The following is a 26,378-nucleotide window of genomic DNA, read 5'->3' on the forward strand; positions in this document are numbered from 1 at the left end:
AAATCTAGTCAGTCACTATGGCTACAGTGTGGAAGCTTATAAATTTGTCAAATAGTGAGTTTCACTTCTTTAGGAATAAACTACTTTATCCTATCAACATAAATAGATCCATAGTTACTGTAGTTTACTATGCAAGAATTCCTTTCATGTTCTGCAAGAATAAAAATGCTAGCAAATTCCTTATTTAAAAATGTGTTCAGGGGCGCCTGGGTGGCTCAGTCATTAAGCATCTACCTTCAGCTCAGGTCATGATCTCAGGTTCCTAGGATCGAGCCCAGCAGGGAGCCTGCTTCCCCCTCTCCTACTCCCTCTGGTGTGTTGCCTCTCTCGCTGTCTCTCCATCAAATAAATAAATAAAATATTTTAAAAAAAAATGTGTGCAGAAGATACTTTCCTATAGGGAAACTGGAGATTAATTACCTACACATCTTGCCCAAATAGTATAGGCTGGAGAGATGAGTAATGACTGCTAAATAAAAAGCTTAAAGGTAGGAGCCCAGGGTGGCTGGGTGGCTCAGATAGTTGAATGGCTGCCTTTGGCTCAGGTCATGACCCCAGGGTCCTGGGATCAAGTCCCACATTGGGCTCCTTGTTTAGCTGGAAGCCTGCTTCTCTCTCTGCTGCCTCTCCCCCATGCCCGTGCTCTCTCTCTCTCTCAAATGAATAAATAAAATCTTAAAATAAATAAATAAATAAGTAGGAGCTCAGAGTGACTTCCCACATTACTTACACTTCCTAATATGCATAACTGTGCACAGGACCTGAATAGAAAAATAAGATTTCATAGATATACAATATATTGTTTTTTCCTAACACATGTTGTGTTTAAGTATTTTTTAGAAGCATTATTAGAAACTTGAGTTTTATTTGAGGAAAAGTTACTTATCCCACTTTTCCTTCCTCAAATTCATCTAAAGTTACCAGAATCTTAAAATTGTATTTGGGGGATGCCTGGGTGGCTCAGCTGGTTAAGCATCTGCCTTCAGCTTGGGTCATGGTCCCATGGTCCCATGGTCTGGTCCCATGTCAGATTCATTGCTCAGCAGAGAGCCTGCTTCTCCCTCTGCTTGCTACTCCCCCTGCTTGGGCTCTCTCCCTCTCTCTCTGACAAACAAATGGATAAAATTAAAACAAAACAAAACAAAACAAAAAAACCCCACTGTGTTTGGGATCACTAGGGGACCTTGTATGTGAAGTATGACAGAAATAGCATGGAAATGCTAGATGCAGGGAAGAGGAAATGGGAAAGATAATATTACCCAAATAAAAGAAAATGCCCACAATTTCAAAGAGATACAAACACCCCTATGTTTATAGTAGCATTATTTATAGTAGCCAAGATATGGAAGCAGCCCAAGGATCCACAGATTGATGAATGGATAAGGATAAGGAAGATGTGGGGGAGATAGAGAGATAGTAAGATAGATAGATACACACACACACACACACACACACACACACACACACAAAAAATGGGATATTATTCAGCCTTAAAAAGCATGAAATCGGGGTGCCTCGGTGGCTCAGTGGGCTAAAGCCTCTGCCATCAGCTCAGGTCATGATCCCAGGGTCCTGGAATGGAGCCCATCATTGGGCTCTCTGCTTAGTGGGAAGCCTGCTTCCCTTCCTCTCTCTCTGCCTGCTTCTCTGCCTACTTGTGATCTCTGTCAAATAAATAAATAAAATCTTTCAAAAATTTTTTTGAAAAAGCATGAAATCTTGCAATTTGCAACAACATGGATGGACCTGGAGAGTATAATGGTAAGTAAAATAAGTCAGAGAAAAACAAATGGCCTATGATTTCACTCATACGTGGAATATTTGGGAAACAAACACGCAAAGGGAAAAAAAAATAAGACAGAGATAAACCAAGAAATAGACTCTTAACTATAGAGAATAAACTGATGGTTGTACAACTGGGGCGCCTGGGTGGCTCAGTCGGTTAAAGCCTCTGCCTTTGGCTCAGGTCATGATCCCAGGGTCCTGGGATTGAGCCCCTGCATCGGGCTCTCTGCTCAGCGGGGAGCCTGTTTCCCTTCCTCTCTGCCTGCCTCTCTGCCTACTTGTGATCTCTGTCTGTCAAGTAAATAAAATCTTAAAAAATAATTATATTGTACACCTAAAACTAATATAACATTTTATGTTAACTAACTGGAATTAAAATAAAAACTTAAAAAAGAAACAGAAAAAAAAAAAGCTGTATGTCACACCCACCAAACCAGATGCCAGAATCCACACCCAAAGAATCAAATGGCAACAGGGGAAGGGAAAAAGGAAGATAAAACTGGAGGTCTTCTCCCTGCCTTATGAAGGGTCACAGGAAGTTATCTGTGAAATGTGAATTCCAGCAACAACCTCCTCCCAGGGATGGAACTGTGGGCCATCACAGAGAAATTACTTAATTATTTCTTCCCCTGAGAGTAAACTGGGTCATGCATATGCAGATTCCTCTCTTGCTAATGGGTCCCTTTCTGTACAGAGCCAATTTAAAACATAAACTTAGGGAAACAAAACAAGATCATCAGGACATAAAGACTATGACCATATGTGAACGACACAGCAGTAATATCACTGTACAGTTTCCATTACTACCTCCATAATTGAATTCAGCCCAACAGTTAAACTAACGATTTGAATTAAGCAGAAAGGTAATTTGATGCCAAGAAAGATGTGGTAAACTGGAGAGTGGAAAAATTCCTGCTAAAGCCACAGACTATTCAGCTGAGATGGATTATTGAAGGGGCCCATGCTGTAGATTTCTTTATGCTGGTACATCATCTGAAAATATCTGGCTTTGGTTTAAGATGGGATATTCTTAAATATGTTTTAAGTTTCCCAAAGCTTAAATCGGCAGTCAGTTCATTTAGTTTGTGGGCAATGCACTAACTTAAGATCCTTTCTTTCCACAGACCAAAATTAATCAATCATCTGTCCCTGGTAAAGAATTTGGGCTTCTGAAAGAATTTTAAATCTATGTTAGGAAAGGCCTGAGGTACTAGGTCTAAAAGGAATTGTGGCAAAGTCTGACTTCTTAGAAACTACTGTCTCAACATGTTTTTCTTTTGAAGAGCAATAAAATTCCATATATGGAATAAGACTTGATGGCATACAACCCAATGAATCTGGTGCCCAGTGGGAGATTTCTGGTGCTCCTAGAGACCCTATGGAAGCAAATATAGCTGAGCAGCAATGTTATATGTCCACTTCTCTTTCCTTATACCCTGAACAAAGGACAGTCCTCACCAGTCTCCAGCTTATAAAACAATATTAAGAAGAGGTACTCAATAAATAACAGATTCCTACTGTAATAAAAAAGGGAAGAAGAGGATTTAAGGAAGCTGTTTTATTTTATTTTATTTTTTTTTAAAGATTTTATTTTTTTGTCAGAGAGAGAGGGAGAGAGTGAGCACAGGCAGACGGAATGGCAGGCAGAGGCAGAGGGAGAAGCAGGCTCCCTGCAGAGCAAGGAGCCCGATGCGGGACTCGATCCCAGGACGCTGGGATCATGACCCGAGCCGAAGGCAGCTGCTTAACCAACTGAGCCACCCAGGCGTCCGTAAGGAAGCTGTTTTAAATGGAAAGGAGGGTGCCGGGGTGGTTCAGTGGGTTAAGCCTCTGCCTTTGGTTTGGGGTCCTGGGATTGAGCCCCACATCGGGCTCTCTGCTCTGCGGGGAGCCTGCTTCCCCCTCCCCCTCTGCCTACTTGTGATCTATCTCTGTCAAATAAATAAATAAAATCTTTAAAAAAAAAAATCACAACTTGCATTTAGAATGAATAGTAACCATCATATTACATACTGTTATAAGCTCCTTAAAGGTAGGAATTTTGTTTGTTCAAAATAATGCCTACTAACTGGGGAGATGTAAGGAGTTACTTCTGCTTGCTTCTTTTTAAAAAATATTTATTTATTTGAGAGAGAGAGAATGCGTGCAGACAACAGGAAGAGAAGCAGATGGTGGGGGGGGGGGCAGGCAGGGGCTGGATCTTAAGCAGACCATGCTGAGTGTGGAGCCCAACATCGGGTTCAATCCCATAATCCTAAAATCATGAACCAAATCAAAACTAAGAGTCCACTGCTCAACCAACTGAGCCACCCAGAGGCCCCACTCCTGCTTTCTTCATTAGCCTTGAGTGAAAATTGGAAAAGACAAGAACAATGAGAAAGCCTCCTAGCCAAAGGGAAGAGAGAGACTGGGCCAAAGGGAAGAGAGGAGACTGGGCCAGAGGCTGCATCCACTTGATTATATAACAAGTGGATGCAAAAAAGTTTGCCTGGTTAAATGTGATGTGCTGGTAAGAGATCACAGAAAGGCTGGGAACAAAAAGATATAGCTAAAAATTACAGAGACTCAGATAAAAGCTGAAATTATAGGAGCAGATGACCTAAACACTGGATGTACATAAAAGAAAAGAATCAAGGGGCACCTGGGTGCCTCAGTCATTAATCGTCTGCCTTCAGCTCAGGTCATGATCCCGGGGTCCTGGGATCAAGTCCAATGTTGGGCTCTCTGCTCAGCGGGAAGCCTGCTTTTCCCCTTCTCACTCCCCCTGTTTGTGTTCCTGCTCTCGCTGTCTCTCTCTCTGCCAAATAAATACAGAAAATCTTAAAAAAAAAAAAAAAAAGAGAGAGAGAGAGAGAGATGAATCAGGGTTCTATCAGCTTCTATTTCTTCACTGACCTCCTAAACTAGCCAGCACCATTTTCTCCTGACAGGTAGAAAGAGATTCTGAAACAATTTTCCATGAAGTATATAAAGAAGGGAGATCAACATTTTTTCAACACCTATTATGTGCTAGGTACTTCATTAAAAAAGCACAAAACTTTACATAACCTTCACAATCATTTGAGAAAGAAAATGAGGTTTAAAGTTTTTTTTCTGACAACAAGTAGAGCTACAGTCCAGCAGTGCTCCAAAGCCGATGCTTTTACTACAATAGAACATAATCATCCGACTCATTTGGACTACTCTGCTCGACAGCACTTTCTCTTGCCCTGGAAGAGAGGCAACCCTGGCCTGTTCTCACCACCTTCCTCGACCATAAGCAGCCACGGGTTCTCTAGTTCTCGCCTTGATTATAGCTCTCAGGCTGTGCCTATACTGGATCGTGACAGCTGTACAGCTCACTCCTACTGCCGAGTAGATGCTTCAGGGAAAATGGCATGGAAAAGGCACACAGGAACTTCTGGCAAGTTAAAAAACATGCAAGAAGTAGAATTCTACAGGGGTCAAGGCTTCTAAGTCTACCATTCTCACTAGTGGAAAGGATAAGGAAACAGTCCACAACACTGGATATTTCAAAAATATTTTAAACTTTCACAATTTGTTGTTGTTTTAAATGGCAGTTTTACCTAATTACACTTTGCCCAAGCAAATATTAAAATTCATCTTCCTTCTCAGAATAAATGCAGAAGATTATCGCAATTCACTCTCCATCCAGAAACAAGGAGGACAAATAAACCTGACTGAGATGGAATATTCTAAGAAAACAGGCAGCAAAACTGATCAATCTCACAAGAATAATTAAGAGTTGGTTGGGGTGCCTGGGTGGCACAGTCGGTTAAGGGTTCTGACTCTTGGTTTTGGATCAGGGTGGGGAGATCAATCCTCACGTGGGCTCCAGGCTCAGGGCAAAGTTTGCTTGAGTTTCTCTCTCTTTCTCCCTCTGTCCCTCCCCACTCTGCACATGATCTCTCTCTCTCTTTCTCATAAATAAATCTATCAAAAGAGGTAATTGCTCATAGAAAATATTTTAACCAAATGTAAAAAAAAAAATAATTCACACAAAAACAAATTTCAGGTGCATTAAGAATTTAAATGTGAAAAATAATACTAAAAAAACAAAAAAAGAAAGAAAATGTTTTAATCAAACTCAAGATTATTATCTTCCAAATAAGAAATCCAAAATAACTTTTCAACCTTTTTTTCTGAAAATCCGAGAACAGATTCTCAAGAGAGGGTTTTTTCTAGGGGGTGGGGTGGGGAAGATGTATTGTTGTTGACAATAAACACAACCTGGGTGCCTGGGTGGCTCAGTGGGTCAAGCCTCTGCCTTCAGCTCCGGTTGTGATCTCAGGGTCCTGGGATGGAGCCCCATATGGGGCTCTCTGCTCAGCGGGGAGCTTGCTTCCCCCCTCTCTCTGCCTGCCTCTCTGCCTACTTGTGATCTCTCTCTCTCTCTGTGTCAAATAAATAAATAAAATCTTAAAAAAAAAAACCCAAACCCACAACCTAACAGGGTTAAAATTCCTTTCAGCTGCACTATGTTCCTAAACTGGTTAATACCCAATGATTTCCAATAGTTTCCAACTCCAATTTAAAAATACATTCCTTTCATAAATAATTTTAGATTTTGTCAAAAGGATAAAATGAATAGCTTACCCAGCAGTATTAAAGGATTTTATGTCCATGCCTCCTCAATCCTTTCTATTTTGCCACATCCTCTCCCTCCCCATTCAACATATCAACACACCAAAAATAAATTAGCCTGTTGTTTTAACTATAGACCTGCATTTGAGGGAGTCTTAGAAGTAGTAAGACTGCAACTTTTGGTTCTGCACATTCTCTCCCATTCATTAGTGTTAATGGGTAGTTGTTCTAGTTCTGTGACATGAATACCATCACAATGCTAATGCTGTATAAGATGCTTAAAAGAAGATATCAAAATCCTCTAAATAATCATGTTTCACATGTGATACTTCATTATTCCAGGTGGCAACTTCCAGGATGCTCTTTTCCTATGGCTTTCCTAAAGATTCTGCTCCAACACTAGACCCTCAGTGGCCCTGAAAGTGTGATGGGGAGTAATTGTAATAAAACACACAGAGATGACTCCATCTGTCTGATATTTCAGTGACACATCAATGAAGAGGGAACACATATAAAGGACTAGGTCAGCAGTGTTTAGTAAAGTGTATGGTAAAAGTTACACAGCAGTCTTCAGCCATTACCCCACAAAGAGAAATAATGAGGCTCTTTAGGGTAGAAGAACCTTATCAGTCAGGAGAGGACAAAGTAATAGCAAAGAAACATAGTCAATACAAAAAATTATTTTAAGATGGATCATGGAGCACATGAGTGGCTCAGTTGCTTAAGTAGGGGACTCTGTTTCAGCTCTGGTCATGGTATCAGTGTCATGAGATAAAGCCCCATGTCGGGCTCCTTGGCTTCCCCATCTCTCTCCCTCTGACCCTCCCCCTGCTCATGCAGGCACACACGCTCTCTCTAAAATAAATAAATAAATCTTATTTTTTAAAAAGGTGGATCATAGGTCTAAACTTGAAATACCACCATAAAACTTACAGAAAAAAAAAAATAGAATATCTTTGTGACCTTGAAGTAGGCAAAGATTTCTTGGACAGAACACAACACTAACCATGAAGGGAAAAATTTCAGCTCAGCTAAATCCACCATTAAGGAAACGAAGAGACAAGCTTACACATTAGAAAAAATATTCACAACACACACATCTGACAACAAACTTTTATCCAGAATACACAGAGTTCTACAACAATAAAAAGATAAAAACCTGTAAAAAAATAGGTGAAAGACTTGAATAGACATTTTTTTAAAACATAGAAATGGCAAAAAAACACACAGAAAGGTATCTACCAGGGAAACGGAAATTTAAAACCACAACAAAACACCATTTCACACCTACTACAAGGACTAAAATAACAAGATGAATAACACTTAATATCAGCAAGGACATGAAGCAATTGGAAATCTCATACATTGTTGTTAGGAATGTAAGATGCTACATTTACTCTAGGGATTGTTTCCCACTTTCTTACAAAGTCAAACATGCATCCACCTGTGAATCAGTAATTCTACACTTAAGTACGCACCCAAGAGAAATGAAAATATACTTACATTCACTCACACACACACAAAAAAAACTGAATGAGAGGGCGCCTGGGTGGCTCAGTTGGTTAAGCAACTGCCTTTGGCTCAGATCATGATCCCGGAGTCCTAGGATCTAGTCCAGCATCAGGCTCCCAGCTCCACGGGGAGTCTGGTTCTCCCTCTGATTTCTCCCCTTTCATGCTCTCTCCTACTGTCTCTCTCTCTCAAATAAATAAAATCCTTAAAAAAAAAAATAAATGAGAATGTTCAAGACAATCTTATCTAGAAATCAAAACCAATCGAAGTGTAATAAGAAAATTATGGGGGTAGCTGGCTGGCTCAGTTGGAAGAACATGTGCCTCTTGATCTTGGGGTCTTGAGTTCAAGCCCTATGTTGGATATAGACATTATGTAGGTAAATAAAAAACAAAAACAGAAAAACAGGGGCACCTGGGTGGCTCACTGCCTTCAGCTCTGGCCATGATCCCTGGGATCAATTCCTGGGTCCTGAGATCGAGCCCCACATCACGCTCTCTGCTCAGCAGAGAGCCTGCTTCCTCCTCTCTCTCTGCCTACTTGTGATCTCTGTCAAATAAGTAAAATCTTTAAAAAAAATTATGGAATACTAATACAGTGAAATATTAATCGACGTTAGGAAAACAATGAACTACTGGGGCACCAGTACTACTGCTGGCTCAGTCGGTATAACACAGGACTCCTGACCTTCTTAGGGTGGTAAGCTGGAGCCCGACATTAAGCTTAGAGTTCACTAAAAACAACAACAACAACAAACTACTGACACAGGTCGAAACTATGAATCTCAAAAAGCATGACGGTAGGTGAAAGAAGCCTTATGCAAGATAGTACCTACTGTGTGGTTCCATTCCTATATAAATTTCAAGAAGAAAACTGTTTTATGGTGAAAGAAATCAGAAAGAAGTTACCTGCCTTGGGGATGGGGAGGAACTGACTGGAAAGGGCAATGAGGGAACCTTCTGGGGATGATGAAAATGTTCAACAGTTTATGTAGTCATTACACAGGTATATACAATTGTCACAACTCACTGAACTGAATAACTAAAAACACATTATTGTTAATTATAGTTTAATTTTCAAAAATATTAAGGAATCAGGATTAGTACAAGTGACAGTTAAGTAATTCAGCACAAAGAAAAATTGGACAGCTTTTTAACTTCATCTGAATTTAAAAAACTGTGAAATATTTAAAATACACTAAAAAATATAGAGTACAATACAATGAACATTCATATAACTCAACTTTATCAATCTTCATAGTCTGCCGTATTTGTTCAGCTTTATTTTCTAACTAAAGGCCCCCATGAACCTCTCTTTGATTCCATTCATCCTCCTTGTGCCCAAGTAGTAACTGTAACCTAAATCTGGTGTGGAACAAATTCATTATTTTTCTTGTATTTCAATTCCAAGGACCTAAAAAAATAAACTGCACTGCAACAGCACTTTTAGACACCTGTATTTTATTTATTTACTTATTTTTATTATTCTTTATTTTTTTATAAGATTTTATTTATTTATTTGTCACAAAGAGAGGGAGTGCACAAGCAGGCGGAGCAGCAGACAAAGGGAAAAGCAGGCTCCTTGCTGAGCAGGGAGCCACATGTGGGGTTCAATCCCAGGACCCCAAGATCATTACCTGAGCTAAATGCAGACGTGAGCCACCCAGGCACCTTATTTTCTTATTTTTAAAGATTTATTTGTTGAGAGATAGAGTGCATGCAAGTGCATGCACAAGAGTGGGAAGGGCAGAGGGAGAGAATCTTCAAGCAGACTCCCTGCAGAGTGGAGAGCAGGCCTCAGGACTTGATCCCAAGACCCATGAGATCATGACCTGAGCTGAAACCAATGGTCAAGAGCTTAACCAAGGGGCACCTGGGTGGCCCAGTTGGTTAAGCATCTGCCTTCGGCTCAGGTCATGGTCAGCAGGGAGCCTGCTTTTCCCCACATCTCTTCCTGCCACTCTGCCTACTTGTGATCTCTGCCAAATAAATAAATAAAATCTTAAAAAAAAAAAAAGAGCTTAACCAAATGGGCTACCCAGGCACCCCTAGGTCACCTGTGTTTTGTTTTGTTTTTTAAAAGATTTTATTTATTTATTTGATAGACAGAGATCACAAGTAGGCAGAGAGAGAGGGAAGCAGGCTCCCTGCTGAACAGAGAGCTTGATGCAGGGCTCGATTCCAGGACCCTGAGACCATGACCCAAGCCGAAGGCAGAGGCTTAACCCACTGAGCCACCCAAGCACCCTGGTCACCTGTGTTTTATTTATTTATTTTTTAAAAGATTTTATTTATTTATTTGACAGACAGAGATCACAAGTAAGCAGAGAGGCAGGCAGAGAGAGGAGGAAGCAAGCTCCCTGCTAAGCAGAGAGCCCGATGTGGGGCTCGATCCCAGGACCCTGGGCCACTGAGCCACCCAGGCACCCCTGGTCACCTGTGTTTTAAATAACCTTTTTATACTTGAGATTTGATACTCTATAGACTCCATACTTCTTTCATTTAATAAACATACATAATACCAGTGATGTGATTGGTGATTTGCTACATGCCAAGAAGCAGTTTCACAGGAGCAGAATGCCTGGCATAAAAATAATTTCACACCAGTGTGCTAATTCTAATAGAGAATACATTAAACTTTCTGCAAAAGAAGTTGATTCCTTACCTGTCAAAATATTCCAAACATCTAAATCATTGTGAGTAAATTTACTTGGCAACAATGGCCAACACAAATAAAGTATTTATGCAAGTAATTTCCCCTTTCTCCTGATTTTTTTCACACTAAAAGGGCAAAGGGAAAGGAATCACTCAGCATCTAAGTCCTAAAGTTTGGCCTCTCTTTGCAATATTCATTAAGAGAGTCTTGCCCTCATTCACTAAAGAGCAATGACGAAATCTCAAGTTATATTATAATCAGTGGCAAAATTAACTGCAATCTAGATCACTCAATATTCCTTCTTCCCAATGATTCTTTTCTGCTTGAAGAAGATCAGTGCTGCCTGTGTTAGTCTAAAGACCGGTTACTAGTTATAATGAAAGATGGAAGAGCAAAAGTTGATTTATCTGTATATCTACAACATAAAATCTCTTATCTGGCACCTCTGTGTGTCTCCATCACAACAATAAAGTTCACAATAAGGTATTACAAACCCTGAGGTTCCATCTGAATGATCAAAAAGAGATTAAATTATATTTAGAATATTTTTAGTGTTAAAAATAATTTGATTGTATTTCAATTCTCTGACAGTCCATGTATTTGTATATAGTCAGTTTAACTACAACTCTTTATTCTCTATGTTATAGTTAGAGTGATAAAATACGAGAACTAGAAGGCATCTTATTTTTAATAGATAAGAAATACAAGGCTTCTAATGTTGAAACTATTTTTTCTAAGATCTTATAGAGAGCTAGTGGCCAGGAGAAAGGCTTTGCTTTATTTTTCTCCCAAGTATCTTATCCTCTCATGCTTAGGTTTGGAACCAAAGCATTTTTAGTACGAGAAGACTCAGGGAGTTTTTATAACTACCATATCTCAAGGATTGGAGATGTCTTAAGGATCCCAAAGACTTCTTTTGAGACCCAAGCACAAAAGAAATAGAAGGGAATTTGAGAAATAAAAGGAGTGGGAGGAAAGTTTGGTGGTAGAGGAGTAAGAGCAGACCAGATCTTTCTCCCAACCACAATCTCCCTAGAGAGAAGCAGAGGAAAGACATGCAAGGAAAATATTTTTGTCAAAATATATGTAGGGGCACCTGGGTGGCTCAGTGGGTTAAGCGACTGCCTTCGGCTCGGGTCATGATCCCAGGGTCCTGGGATCGAGTCCCGCATCGAGCTCACTGCTCAGCAGGGAGCCTGCTTCTTCCTCTCTCTCTCTGCCTGCCTCTCTGCCTACTTGTGATCTCTCTCTGTCAAATAAATAAATAAATTCTTTAAAATATATATATATATGTAAAAAAATATATGAATATATTTACAAATCTGCCAGACCCAGCTGCTAAAAACTAGGCTGGCAACATTTAAAATTATTTTATTTATTTTCCAGTATCAATGCCATATACTAATCTTGTGACTACTGTCATTATTTTGTATCCTGAAATGAAATTAACAAGTACAGGGGCACCTGGGTGGCTCAGTGGGTTAAGCCTCTGCCTTCAGCTCAGGTCATGGTCTCAGGGTCCTGGGATTGAGTCCCACATCAGGCGCTCTGCTCAGCAGGGAGCCTGCTTTCTTCCCTCTCTCTGCCTGCCTCTGTCTACTTTTGATCTCCCTCTCTCTGTCAAATAAATAGAAAATATTTTAAAAATCTTAAAAAAAAAAAAAAGAAATTAACAAGTACAAAAAACAACTCCATAACACTGTAGGTGGATAAAGCAGATCCATATAGAAACATCTGTGGTGAACAACGATTTTCAGAAATTACTTTAGGGTTTTTTTTGTAGAATTTTTATTTGCCCAGAGCCAGCTCAATTTTTTCAATTACTTTTACTTTATGTTCATTGAAAAACAAATTCATTTCTATCCTAGAATGTAATTAATAATCTTTGAGGAGGGGCACCTGGCTGGCTCAGTCGGTGGAGCATGGGACTCTTGATTGTAGGGTCATGAGTTCAGAGCCCCATGTTGGGTATAGAGCTTAATTAAGAAAAAAAAAATCTTGGGGCGCCTGGGTGGCTCAGTGGATTGGGCCGCTGCCTTCAGCTCAGGTTATAATCCCAGGGTCCTGGGATCAAGCCCCGCATTGGGCTCTCTGCTCTTCGGGAAGCCTGCTTCCTCCTCTCTCTGCCTGCCTCTGGCCGACTTGTGATCTCTGTCTGTCAAATAAATAAATAAAATAAATCTATAAAAAAAAAAAAAAGAAAAAAACATCTTTGAGAAGACTAATGTCAAATATTTATTCTTAGTACTCTAAAATGTAGTAAAGATTACTAGTGGTTTTTTAAAATGTAGACAGCCCTTATTGCAATGAAAACAGTTAACAATTTAAATGCCTTTACTGACCAACAATTACAGCCAAATAAGGAGGTAAATCCAAGAAACTTACTGTTCAGTGAAACAATGTGTTTCATTTGGGCAAACATTTATTTGTAAAGGTGGATACAGTTTAGAGAATGCTACTTTGCTAAAATTGATGTTTTTCAAAAGTAAAATAACATGGTAATATACTAAAAATGGAAGAGCTAACAGAAAAAGTTTGCCTGGAATGATTATAAAAGAAAACTTACTTTTGCATTACAAAGAAGTTAGCAGACAATGAATAAAATTGTTATGAGAATACCTAAAACATCAGTTTATTATTTTTACTAATAATACATTAAAATTATTAAAAAGTCAATGTTTCACGGGGCACCTGGGTGGCTCAGTGGGTTAAAGCCTCTGCCTTCGGCTCAGGTCATGATCCCAGGATCCTGGGATCGAGCCCCACATTGGGCTCTCTCCTCAGTGGGGAGCCTGCTTCTCCCTCTCTCTCTGCCTGCCTCTCTGCCTACTTGTGATCTCTGTCTGTCGAATAAATAAATAAAATCTTCAAAAAAAAAAAAAAAGTCAGTGTTTCAGAGTCTTGAAAATCAGCTATTTCATAAAGTGGGAGTTTGAATATCACTTGCTTCTTCCTACCTTTGAACATGCCATTGCCCTCACAAAGAATATTTAAATCTATCTTCTGAACTCCCACCCAACCCGTCTACCACCTGACCCCAAACACAATCCTAACACCAGTTGTTTCTTTATTCCAAGTTCTTCCAGCATTTGTCTAGCACTTGTAATGGGCAAAATAATGTAGGTTAATTTATCTGCAGTTTATTAGCATGTATAAGGGTACTTATTTAAAGTAGGGCCTGTGCAGGGGTGCTTGGCTGACTGAGTTGCTAGAGCATGAGACTCTTGATCAGGGGTCATGAGTCTAAACCCCATGTTGGCCAAAGAGTTCACTTAAAAAAAAAAAAAAAAAAAAAAGCAGGGCCTCTGGGGCTCCTATTTTCTTTTCATCGCTCCCAGAGTGCCTAACAGGGTGTGGGTATTCAATATGAGCAGATTAATCACATACGGCTATCTGTGCCCAGCATGAAAAATCATAGACAAAGGCGAGGAGGCATTAATAATAAGCTCCAGACAGATGCAACAACACAGAATCCAGGAGCACAATTTCCTGCACATTAAGCCAATCATAACAATAAATCCTGTTGGTCTTTAGACTTGCTAGCATCTTAACTTAAACAGATTCATCAGAGAAGCAGTCTATCGTAATGATAAATACCAAGAGGTATGGAGTCAGATAAATCTCAACAACTACCCTGCCACTACCACCCAACTGCTATGACCATCGACAAATTATTTAATCTCTCTAGGCCTCAATTTCTTCACATTGAGTATGCCTGCCTCATGGTGCAGTTAGAAGAATAAATTGTGATAATGCACAAACACAGCTTAGCAGCATAAACTCTCAATAACATCATCATTATCATTATTTAAATTTTAAATTTTTAAAAAATTTACAATTAAAAAAATTTTTTTTTAAATTTACAATTTAGCTATAAAATATCTTGGGGCGCCTGGATGGCTTAGTCGGTAGAGCACTTGACTCTTGATCTTGGAGGTTATGAGTTTGAGACCCACATTAGGCATACACATTACAATTTTTTTTTAATTTTTAAATTATTTTTTTATTTTTAAAATCAATAATAAATAATAATAATAATAAATAAATAAATATCTTCAATGTCTGTGTTGTAATAGTGGAGGCAAGTCTGTGTAGCAACCACCCCATTCCATAGTTCACAGTTTGGTGAAGCCGCCAATCTTTTCTTTCTTTCTTTCTTTTTTTTTTTTAAGATTTTATTTATTTATTTGACAGACAGAGATCACAAGTAGGCAGAGAGAAAGGGGGAGGCAGGCTTCCTGCTGAGCAGAGAGCCTAATGCAGGGCTCGATCCCAGGACCCTGGGATCATGACCTGAGCCAAAGGCAGAGGCTTTAACCCACTGAGCCACAGGCGCCCCGAAGCCGCCAATCTTGATATACCAGGGATGGGCACATGACTCAGGCCTAAATCACAGCTTCCATCATTGTAGAAATAGTGATAGTTGGAAGAGGTAGACAAAGCAGAGCTAATCAGAGTCCTTCCAAGAAACTGGTATGGTGCTAGAAGAAAAATGTTTCTTTTTTAACAGGGGTTATTAAGTTACAGCAATATATTCCTAGAACTGCCAATGGCATTTTAGCTGACTATACAGAATTAGACTCTCCACAGCAGGAGATGTTGCAGCCAAGATAATTTGAGCCTTTGGATCTCTCTGGACCTAAACCTAGATCCACCCCACCCAGTCTTAGGAACTATATGAGGCAATACATTCCAATTCTGCTTAGTTTGGTTTGGGTTTCTACAACCAAAATAATTCTTACTAAAAAAATTGTACAGGGGTGCCTGGGTGGCTCAGTTGGTTAAGCATCTGACTTTGGCTCAGGTCATGATCCCAGGGTCCTGGGATCAAGCCTTGTGTTGTACTCCCTGTACTTGCTGCTCTGTGGGGAGTCTGCATCTCCCTCTCCCTCTGCCCTTCCCCGCCACTCATGCTCTCTCTCACTATCTCTCTCAAATAAATAAATAACATCTTTATTAAAAAATAGTTTTATTGATCAACTAATAAGTTGATTTTTTACTAATAAGTCTATGATTTTTCTGAGTCTCCTTCAAAATCAAAGCTTCCCATTTTCCAAGTGTGAAATATAACATTTTATACACACGACAGATTATTCTTAACAGGTTATATGTCAAAGAATTTAGTAATGTCTTGGGAGCCAAGTCACAGAAACAAACCAAGTTTGAGTTCTGTAACTCTTTTACTCTTTCCAAAAGGCAATCTACAGACACCATAATCTCTGGTACTTTATTTGTATAGAAAATTATTTCATGAGTTGTGTTTTTTAAACTGAAATCAAACACAAATTGTATGAAGGAATCAGCGTATTTTCCTTACATAGGCACTCATGTAAAGTAATAAAAAAATACAAATAACTAAATCAACTGTATTTCTCCAGACACAAAATATTAAACACACCAGAACATACAGTCGTTTCTCCAAAGCCAAAAGCTCCTTTCTGTAATGTAGGGAAAAGCCCCTTTAAAGGAAGAATATGCTCTTATGCTGTGTGACTAGATGTAGAGTAATGTTTATAAACTAAGATTTTTCTTCTCTGTCCCCAGAGCCAGAAGAGTTGTATCGCCCAAGGGCTTTATAACAAAGCTGAATGGTATAAGCTTAATATCCTCCCAAGTATTCCATTTTTTCCGACTGAAAACCATTCTCGTATTATCGCTGAATAGAAACCTCAGGGCCGGGGTGCCTGGGTGGTTCAGTCAGTTAAACAAGCAGCTGCCTTTGGCTCAGGTCATGATCCCAGGGTCCTGGGATTGAACCCCTCACTGTGCTCCCTGCTTAGCGGGGAGCCTGCATCTCCCACTCCTTCTGCTTGCTGCTACCCCCACCCCTGCTTATATTCTCTCTTTCTGTGTCAAATAATAAATAAACAAAATCTTTAAAAAAAGAAAGAAAAGAAACCAGAGGGCTAATTAATTACATCCAATTTGACCCCACAGTCCATCATTTCTTCCTTTAAAACACTGGCTCATAATTTTTCACCAATGTCTCTGAGGGATCAAATGCCTGTGCTTGCAAAAGAGGCTCACTGCCAGAAATTTTCTACAGGTGTCAAATCTTTGGGTGCAGAGGCAGTCAGAAGGAGGCTCTCTAGGTAGGAGAAGGTCCCCAGTGGATTCTGCTGACCCCTGGCAAAAATCACCTGCTTTAACTGTTCTTTGAACTGCATCTTCCCTTCTATTCCCACTGCTACCATCACCACCCTTCTCAGTGGTCACCACCTCTGCTTTGGGCTGCTTTCATTAGACAGCTGTAGTTTTTCCTACCTTTCGTCTTTCCTCTCTGCATTGTATCCAGTGCATCCACTCCTGCCAACCCAAAATTCTGTTCCCATCATGTCACTTCCTGGCTCAAAAGCAGATTGCATCAGTTCCCCACCCTTCCATCTCTTTAACCTCTTCCCTTGTCTGCTGGCCTGTTCTCCTTGTCTTATAAATATGTCCCAATTCTTCTCCATGTAAAACAAAATAAAAAGCAGCCAACTACAAAAGTAAAACCTTCCTTGGACACTTAATTTAATTCTAGATGCCATTGTTGCCTCTTTTTTATTTTTCCTGAGACACTTGGTCTACTCACTGCCTTTCAATCCTGTCAATCTGCTGAAATTGCTCTTACAAGAACTCTAATGATTTGGTTCTCTAATTATCAAATCCAATGGACTTCTTAGTTCTTGACTTTCCTGGCTTCTGTAGCAACTGAAGATGCTGATCACATCCTCCTTTTTGGAATTCTTGCCTCACCGACTTGTACTGCACCATTTTCTCCAGGCTCCCTCTCTACCTCTCAGAGCACTTCTTTCCAGACTCTTCTTCCTGCACTCCTTGTTTCAAATGTCGTTCTGCAGGGTCCCATCCTGGTTCCACTTCACTTTTTAATTTGCTTTTTCCTTTCCTTTTTTTTTTTTTTTTAAAGATTTAATTAATTAATTAATTAATTAATTTGACAGAGAGACAGAGAGAGCACAAGCAGGCAGAGGAGCAGGCAGAGGGAGAGGGAGAAGCAGGCTCTCCACTGAGCAGGAAGCCCAATGCGGGGCTTGATCTCAGGACCCCGGCCAGGACATGACCTGAGACAAAGTCAGCCGCCTAACTGACTGAGTCACCCAGGCGCCCCAATTTGCACTCTCTCTTGATGATTACATCAATATTCATGGCATCAAATACCACCTCTATCCTGACATCTCATAAATCTTCGTTCTCACATTTCTCTTGACTGGAGACCATACTTCAGACCAGCTACTGGACTTTTGCACCAGGATGTCACACAAGTAACTCCAACATGCCCCAAACCAAACTTCTTGTCTTCACTCAAAACACAGCTCCTCCCCTGTTGCTTTTGTTACTTATAGTTATCTGGTTTCCCAGGCGGGAAGTCTAGGAGTTATCCTCCACTTTTCTCTTTCCCTCAGCCCCCAAGCTGATAATTTAGACCAGCTGTTTCTTTTTTTCTTTTCTTTTATTTACTTACTTGTCAGAGAGAGAGAGAATGAGCAGAAGCACGGGGAACGGCAGGCAGAGGGAGAAGCAGACCCTCCCCTCAGTGCTGGGATCATGATCTGAGCTGAAGGAAGATGCTCAACTGACAGAGCCATCCAGGAGCCCCAGACCTGCTGTTTCTATCTTCCTATTATATTTCAGCTTCATACTGTCCCATCCAGTCTCATAATCATTATGGTATTGCAACAGTCTCCTAATTGCTTCCCCTTACCTCATGTCTTGAGCTCCCATACTCCATCTGCCCTTCTGAACTTCCTAAGACATCACTCCCTCATTTAAAACACTTTAAATTAGCTTGGGTGGCTCCCCAGGCCTAAAACTTTTGCAAGCACACACCTCTCAGGTAAAATGTGAGTCTACATTCTCCATGTGTGAATATTCCTTAATGCATATATATTATTAAACATCCATAAAATAGAGAAATCGAGAGAGAATGGCATAAAGATTAAATTAAGACAGTAACATATTCCTGATGAAGTCATACTATCATTAGCTACTCTATGACTCAAACTACAAGATACTCTCAGGGCCAAGTTCGTTAATAATTATAATGTGGTAATCCACATTTCAAATAGTCTTCCTGGCAAATTCATTTTTTAGGCTGACTTTTTGACACATATGATTACCTTGAAATGTGACAAAGAGCTCCTACTGGAAGAATTGTTAGCTTTATGTTTTTGCTATTGTTTGTAGTATTATAATTACCTTTAATCCATGGTTTCTTTGTGCAAATCTTTAAGCCACTTGTTCATTTTGAGAAGACTAATTACGTTAAAAGCACATGATACAATGTATATCCACCCAGTTAGGCTCAAGTAAACTACAACAAGTCACAATATGATAATAGCAAATTAGTAAGGTCACCACTCTCAATCCCTTTGCTTTGTGAAGCTTTGACTCTTTCCTCAAGACATCATCTGGTATATCAAATGCGTAATGGCCCTGTCTTATAACACACTGAGAGAATCAGTATCACGCATACATTAAATATTAATATAGCTCAAGTTCTTTTTTCAGGTTGAAAAGTAAATATAAACCCCATTTAGAGATGACTGCTTGTGTTGCATACAGGCTCTTGATGATCTCTGGCCTCTGCCCACCTTTCCAGCATACTTTCAGGCACACATTTCCCGTACCTTACCATGCTTTACTTCTCTCAACACACCAGCTACTTGTCACTTTCTTACCTTGGATGCTCTGTCTTCTTAGCACTTCCTTCTCTGCTTTGAGGCACCATGTTCTCACCTCTTTTAAAGCACTTATCATAACCTATTATAACTGTTTCCTTACTAGCCTAAAGGGCAAGGATTACTCCCAGTTTTTAATTCCTACCATCTACCACAACACCTTGTTTGCAGTAGGTACTTAATAAATGTTGACTGACAGAATGAAAAAGGTCCAAATTCCTCTGGCTGACTTTCAAGGCCTTGCATAATCTGGCTCCAATTTATCTACCCAGCCTTCTTTTCTTCCAAGTCCATTCCTATTCTCCTCACTTCCTATCATATGTCATGCTCATTTTGGCTTTTGTTCAGGTTACCCCCTCATCCTGGAAGAACTTCCATCTAGAGTAGCAATCTGTCCTTCAAGACTCAGATCTAATTATCCTTTTCCCATGATGTCACACTCTACTCTTCCACCCCACAACTGATCATTCCCTTCAGAGAACTCTGAAAGAGGGAGTACTACACATGTGATCACTTACTCTCTATGTGGCAGTTTCTCTTCCCAGTTTCAGTCTAAGTTCTTTGACACCAGGGACCACCTTCAACTTACTTTGCATGCTGATCTCTCACAACACATTGCAACATGGTGATGCACGGGAGAGGCTGAGTGACCCGAATGACTGGTTATAGGTAGCATAGTACAAGGGAGAAAGCATGGCCTGGGTTGTAGTCCAAGTTCCACCACAATTAGCTAGTTGACCTCAAACACCTCGACCTCTCTGGTCATTAATTCATCATCTGGAAGGTAAGACTTTTTTTTTTTTAAGATTTTTAAATTTATTTGATATATAGAGAGAGATCACAAGTAGATAGAGAGGCAGGCAGTGAGAGAGGAGGAAGCAGGCTCCCTGCTGAGCAGAGAGCCCCATGCTGGGCTCGATCCCAGGACCCTGAGATCATGACCTGAGCCGAAGGCAGAGGCTTAACCCGCTGAGCCTCTCAGGTGCCCCTGGAAGCTAAGACTTTACAACCTTTAAAATTCCAGGAAAGGCTTTTTGCGCAAAGAACATTAAAATTTTTCCTCTAAAAAAATCAAAAGAAATTCTGAGACCTTTAGTAACTCACTTAACTTTAATGAACTATAGTACAATCATTTGCAAAACATAGCCCAGTGCTCGCTTCGGCAGCACATATACAAACATAGACAGCCCATCAGCCCCAAGGACCATGTAAAGGTCAAATGAGAAAACACATATAAAAATAAACAGATAGCCGGGACGCCTGGGTGGCTCAGTTGGTTGGACGACTGCCTTCGGCTCAGGTCATGATCCTGGAGTCCTGGGATCGAGTCCCGCATCGGGCTCCCAGCTCCATGGGGAGTCTGCTTCTCTCTCTGACCTTCTCCTCATTCATGCTCTCTCTCACTGTCTCTCTCTCAAGTAAATAAATAAAATCTTAAAAAAAAAAAAAATAAACAGATAGGGATGCCTGGATGGCTCTTGATCCCAGCTCAGGTCTTGATATCAGAGTTCTGAGTTCAAGCCCCACACTGGGCTCCACATTGGGCATGAAGCCTATTTAAAATTTAAAAAAAAAATTTTTTTTTTAAATGCATAAAATGCTGATAAAAATGTAAGGCATTTGGGGCACCTGGGTGGCTCAGTGGGTTAAAGCCTCTGCCTTCGGCTCAGGTCATGATCCCAGGGTCCTGGGATTGAGCCCTACAATGGCTCTCTGCTCAGCAGGGAGCTTGCTTCCTCTCTGCCTGCCTCTCTGCCTGCTTGTGATCTCAGTCTGTCAAATAAATAATAAATCTTAAAAAAAAAAAACCACTTAAAAAAATGTAAGGCATTATTATACTATTATGCTATTTAGTGAAAAATGCAAGCAAATGGCATTATTTGTTGTCCAGTTAGAATAGTGTGTAAATCTAGCCTGGAACAGGTCTTGGATCCTCAAATAATCCACCAGCTCAGAACAGCAGAACACTTCCATAGCCACAGGCTACACTCATGCCTATGTACAAAAGATACACATTTGGTTACCAAGTAAAGTAACCTTTATCCCAGAAGAATTACACAGCAGGTAACATACTGAAGTTACTGAGTTACCAGTTAAGATCTAAATTAAAGCCTGGTTTTGGTTTCTAAAATGTTCTTAGAATTTTCATAACCACTCTATATTAGAATCAATAAACTTTTCCTATTTTGATAATAATTGGGAGGACATATTTTAGCATGAGGAGACTCTCTGAGAAGTAATCTAGTTACAAAGACATAGTTTCTCATATAAACATGTCTAATCATTCAAGTGAAACATGACGAGGCTGGTTAAACAAAAAGAAACAGAGAAACACAAACTTCCTGACAATTCAGACATTCTTCAAGAGATCAATTAATGGATATATATGCAAAGTATGAAAGAAAATGTAAAATGTTGGGACACCTGGGTGGCTCAGTGGGTTAAAGCCTCTGCCTTCAGCCCAGGTCATGATCCCAGGGTCCTGGGATCGAGCCCCGCATCAGGCTCTCTACTCAGCAGGGAGCCTACTTCTCCCTCTCTCTCTGCCTGCCTCTGTGCCTACTTGTGATCTCTGTCTGTCAAATAAATAAATAAAATCTTAAAAAAAAAAAAAAAGAATGTAAAATGTTTTTCTTAGGAGACTTTCAACTTGTTCAACAAAGGAGGAAAGTGGCAGTGTAGGAATTCAGACTAGTTTAATTTAGCAGCCTATTAATGTCAATAATATGTTACATGTCCCCTAACAGGCACAAAGAACCACATTATATATAACACTCAAAATCTCAAAGCATCCTGGATACAAAAATTATTTTCAATTTTCAAGTTAAATTTCATGCCAATTCACTTCCTCTATACACTTAACCATCTTCTTTTTAGTAGATTTGATAACAAACGTTTGGAACTACGTTCAGGCAATAAAAGATGATTTTCCAACAATATTCCAAAGAGAATTGCTTCAAAAAAAAATAAAGATCTTTTCTCAAATATCAAACCTTAAATGGAACAGTCTATACTATCTTCCCTCACCTCTTTTGGAACATTTTTTGATCTATGATTTGTGTTCATTTAGTTCATTTCACAGCCCTAAAAATATAAATTCTAGAAGCTTCCTAGTTAGACCATTTTTAGCACTCCAGATACACAAATTGAATATACAATACCTAATAGATGAGTAGTCACCCCTTTATATAAAGCTTACAGTCTGGATATCTCTGCATAGCATATCTTAATATCGATGTTAACAGTCACTAGCCGAAACTATAAGCACACAGTGTAAAGCAAGTTTTTAGGTTCTGAGTGGTAAAATTGCTTTGCAGCCTTTTGGCTAAAATCAGGGGTAAGGTTCTGAGTGGCAACTGTAAAGAGGAAAAATCAAAGGGATGGAAAACTAAATGTAAATTTAGAAATAAAAATGTAGGCCTATACAAGAGATAATAGGAAAACAAGATTAGAAAAAGGCATTTGCAACGAAGAAATGCAAACTCATTCTTAACCTATTTACTTAAAATTCTTATCATGAATTTCTTTTCAAGTAAAAATGGCACCTTGGATTTTAACAACTTGTTATCCTGGCTGTTCTGAGAAGTGTCATCTCACAGCATACCTTCATGACCCACTCCTACCTTCCTCATTCTGACTTAGGTTTTTATTATTGTTGTTTACTGCTGTATTCCCAGTCCCTAAGAAAGTGCCCAGCACACAAAGGTCAAATAACAACCCTTTGAGGGAGGTATTATTATCATCCTGGTTTTTCAGATGAGGAAACTGAGGCTTAGCAAAGTTGAGTAACTTGCCCAGGGGTTACAAACCACTAGCCCGAAACAGACCCACGTCTGTCTGACCACAAAATCCTCATTTGTGCTTACCCTCACCGGGCAAAATAACTTCCTACTGTCTCTTATTTTTGTGTATTTACTGGTGGCAGCTTTCTCTTAGCGGAAGCTTCAACTTCTCCATCAACCTTTTCCCAGGCATCCTCAACCTCTGACCCCCACTAAAGTCTTCTACAGATCCCTCCTTCCTTTGTGCTATATTCTCTCCAGAGTTCTATTATAACATTACTTTTAGCCCCTTGCCATAGTTATTTCTCATCTCTCTCTCTTATCTGAACAAACTTCCTGAGGGCAGGAATCAGGTATCTTCAAGAGCCTCCGGCATATGGTAAAGTGGAGTAAATGTTCGATGTATGAATGAACAAACCTGACAAATCCATGACATAAAAAGGAACGCTTTAGCTCAGTTCCCTAACCACAGGCACCCAGAGACCTCCGCTTTCCTTTGCTTGGGGGTGGTAAGGGCATGCCTGAAATTCCCTGCCTACATCACAAGAGCATCACTGTGCTTCTTAAGACAGATTTTCAAGTTTTGAGACATCTAATGAAAGAAAAATAAGGTTCCAAAACTTTAAGGGCTAAACATAAGATCTGTCTTTTGGATGTGGCCTACCTGGATGGAACATCAGCTCTTGATTTTAAATAATGTTTGACTGGTTCAATTAAATCACTGTTTTCAGTGATTTTGCATATTCTAAGTGATTTTATTTTTATATCTCTTTGGCTTGAAAAGTGTAATTTCATACTTCCCCACACATTTAAGGACAAAAACTGCTTGTCTTTTACAAAATAGGAAAATAAAATAGAACCTCTGTGTTAGGTAAAAAGGCATTCAATAAATATGTTATGCTGCTGTTTGTAAAGCCTCCTTCTAAAAGCACATGTGGCCTATTTTAGACTAATGAATACTGGGCAACATTTACTAGATGATTTTCATTTAATTGGTAGGAATACCAGGTTCAAAACATATCTAAACAAAAACTGGGTTTTAAAAAAAATATATGGTATAAAGAGTTGAAATGTCTGCCCCATTACCGGTGAGTACTACATAAATAGTACTACTTCAATATTCTGGTTCTAAGAATTTATACCCAATGCTTAGCTAGACCAATTTCAAGGTGCACATTTAAGTTACAAGGTCACAATTTTTTTTATACACCCACTGCCCAAGCCACAGTCTATAATTTTACTCCATTTATTAACACTAATTTTTGGCCCCACCTATAAGTGAGATATAAATAAGATTTATAAATAGGATATTATAAAGATGGGACACTGGAATTTCACACTTGGAGCACATGCAAAGTAACATTTTTCCAAATATTTACAAGCAGATTTGGAAAAAAGTGAAAATCACTTTACCAAGCTGGACTTCTGACCTCAGTTCCATGACTAGTCTCTGCCTACCCTTATTCCCCACCCATTCCCTTCTGCGCTTCCTCTGCCAGGAATACCCTCTTGACTCATCTCTGCCTGCCTATGTCCATTACTTCCTTAGAAACCTGGCTCAAGATTCAGCTCCTTGAAAAAGGCCTCCCTGACTAATCCTGATTTCCACTACTTCCTAACTTTGCATTCCCTTGGCATTTATATATAGTTTGCATTACATAATCAGTAACTTAAAGATGTTTTGCATTTTTCCATTATGTTCCCAGCTAGAGACCAAATAGAGGAACATTATCTCTTATAGCTTCTACTACACAGCCTGTAATAAATGCTTCCTTCTTGAATGACTGAATCACCACTGAGAGAAAGGCAAAGGCTCACAAATTTCTGAAGTAAGCGAGTGGCTTTTCAGATCACCTTGACAATACTCTACCACCTCCAACACACATGAACACTTCACGGAAATGAGATTGACTTTTGCCGTCCATAAATTCAACAAAAAAGATCCAGGTTACAGATCATGTACATACTTAAAGCAAATAATAATAGCGGCTATTCAAACGTATCTTGAGATTTAACATTTCAGGCTTCATTTAAAGCCTTGAAGCAGCACGCCTGTGAATGATAGGAAGCTGGCACCCGTCTGTTACAAAAGGGGCAAAACTCTAGTTGGCAGTGAATGTTCAAACACGTGAGCCTCCACTGTTAAACAAGGCTCATTAGCCACACAAACTTGCTGTTTCAGCTTTCTGGCTTCGATGAAGTGCTATGATCTCTTTTGGTTATTGTCGAGAGCCAACGATGAATTAAATTCCCATAAATCAACCAATAGTTTTGATGGTTTGCCCAAAGGAACCACTGGCATGGGGGTGGGGGTGGGATGTGTGTGTGTATGTTTTAAACAAACAGACCCTCTCTCGCCCCGGGGAGTCAGATCTGAGTGAAGAAAGCGCCAACCCGGCACTTCTCAGGAGGCGAAGCGAGACCTCCAGGACTCGAGCCCTTCAGTATCCCCCTAGTCAGCTTATCTTGCAGAGGCGGGGCTTCAAGCGCTGCTGCTTTTCACTAAATCTCAACCAGAGTCTTCCTTAGGGACTGAAAGCCAACTTTTCCTTCAAGGAGCATCAGTTTTTTCCATACTCAAAGCCCCAGTAGGCAGGGTCCAAGGAAGAGCCGGGCCACCCGCGCGGGGAAGCTGAGGACGCGGGGCGGGGAGGTACTGGGGGGACACGGACTCTCTCCGCAAAGAGGGCAGGATGGCAGAAACAAAGTGAGCGCCCGCCAGCCCAGCGCCGCCCGCCGCCCGCCGCCCGCCGGCCCCGCTCACCCTCCAGCAGCACCTCCTTGCCCGCGCGCTTCAGCGCCTGCACGGCCTGGTCGTGGGTGGCCTGGCGCAGGTCGGTGCCGTTCACCGACAGGATGGCGTCGCCCAGCCGCAGCGCCCGGCTCTGGTCGGCCGCCAGCCCCGGGAAGATCTTGGAGATGAGGATCGGCATCCGGTTCTCGCGGCCGCCCTTGATGCTGATGCCCAGGCCGCCCGCCTCTTGCTTCACTACGCGCACCCGGCGCACCGGCGGCGACGCGCCCGCCTCGCCCGCCGGGCCCCGCGGCGGCGCGGGCGGGCTCGGGGGACCCAGGCCGCGGCTGGGGCTCCCCGGTAGCGAGTCGCCGGCGCCGCCGCCGTTCGGGAGGCCGTTGAAGGCAGCCGCCGCCGGCCCCAGAGCCTGCTCGGACTCAGCCGCCGCAGCGTCGCCGGTGAGGCTTAGGCTCTCCCCGCTGAGCTCGGCCACCACCCGGACCCAGCGCTCCCTTAGGAGCAGCTCCACCAGCCCTGCTTTGGTGGCCCGCGTCCACACCGCCATGGCCGGCCCCACTCCCGCCGCCGCAGTCGCCGCAGCTACCCTCATTCCAGTCAGGCAGCCTCGGCGCTTCCCCCTTCCCG

General features: G+C 40.9%; 1 protein-coding gene across 1 annotated transcript in view; it reads right to left on the reverse strand.

Annotated features, from left to right (window-relative positions):
• SNTB2 (syntrophin beta 2) overlaps positions 1-26,378 on the reverse strand; it is a 117,465-nt gene extending 91,087 nt beyond the window's left edge. Inside the window, exon 1 of the mRNA XM_059153810.1 lies at positions 25,764-26,378. Within this exon, the coding sequence (XP_059009793.1) occupies positions 25,764-26,343 (580 nt within the window). The 5' untranslated portion in view covers positions 26,344-26,378. The remainder of the gene's footprint in view (positions 1-25,763) is intronic.

Source organism: Mustela lutreola, chromosome 16 (genome assembly GCF_030435805.1).
Source record: "Mustela lutreola isolate mMusLut2 chromosome 16, mMusLut2.pri, whole genome shotgun sequence".
NCBI classification, from domain to species: domain Eukaryota; kingdom Metazoa; phylum Chordata; class Mammalia; order Carnivora; family Mustelidae; genus Mustela; species Mustela lutreola.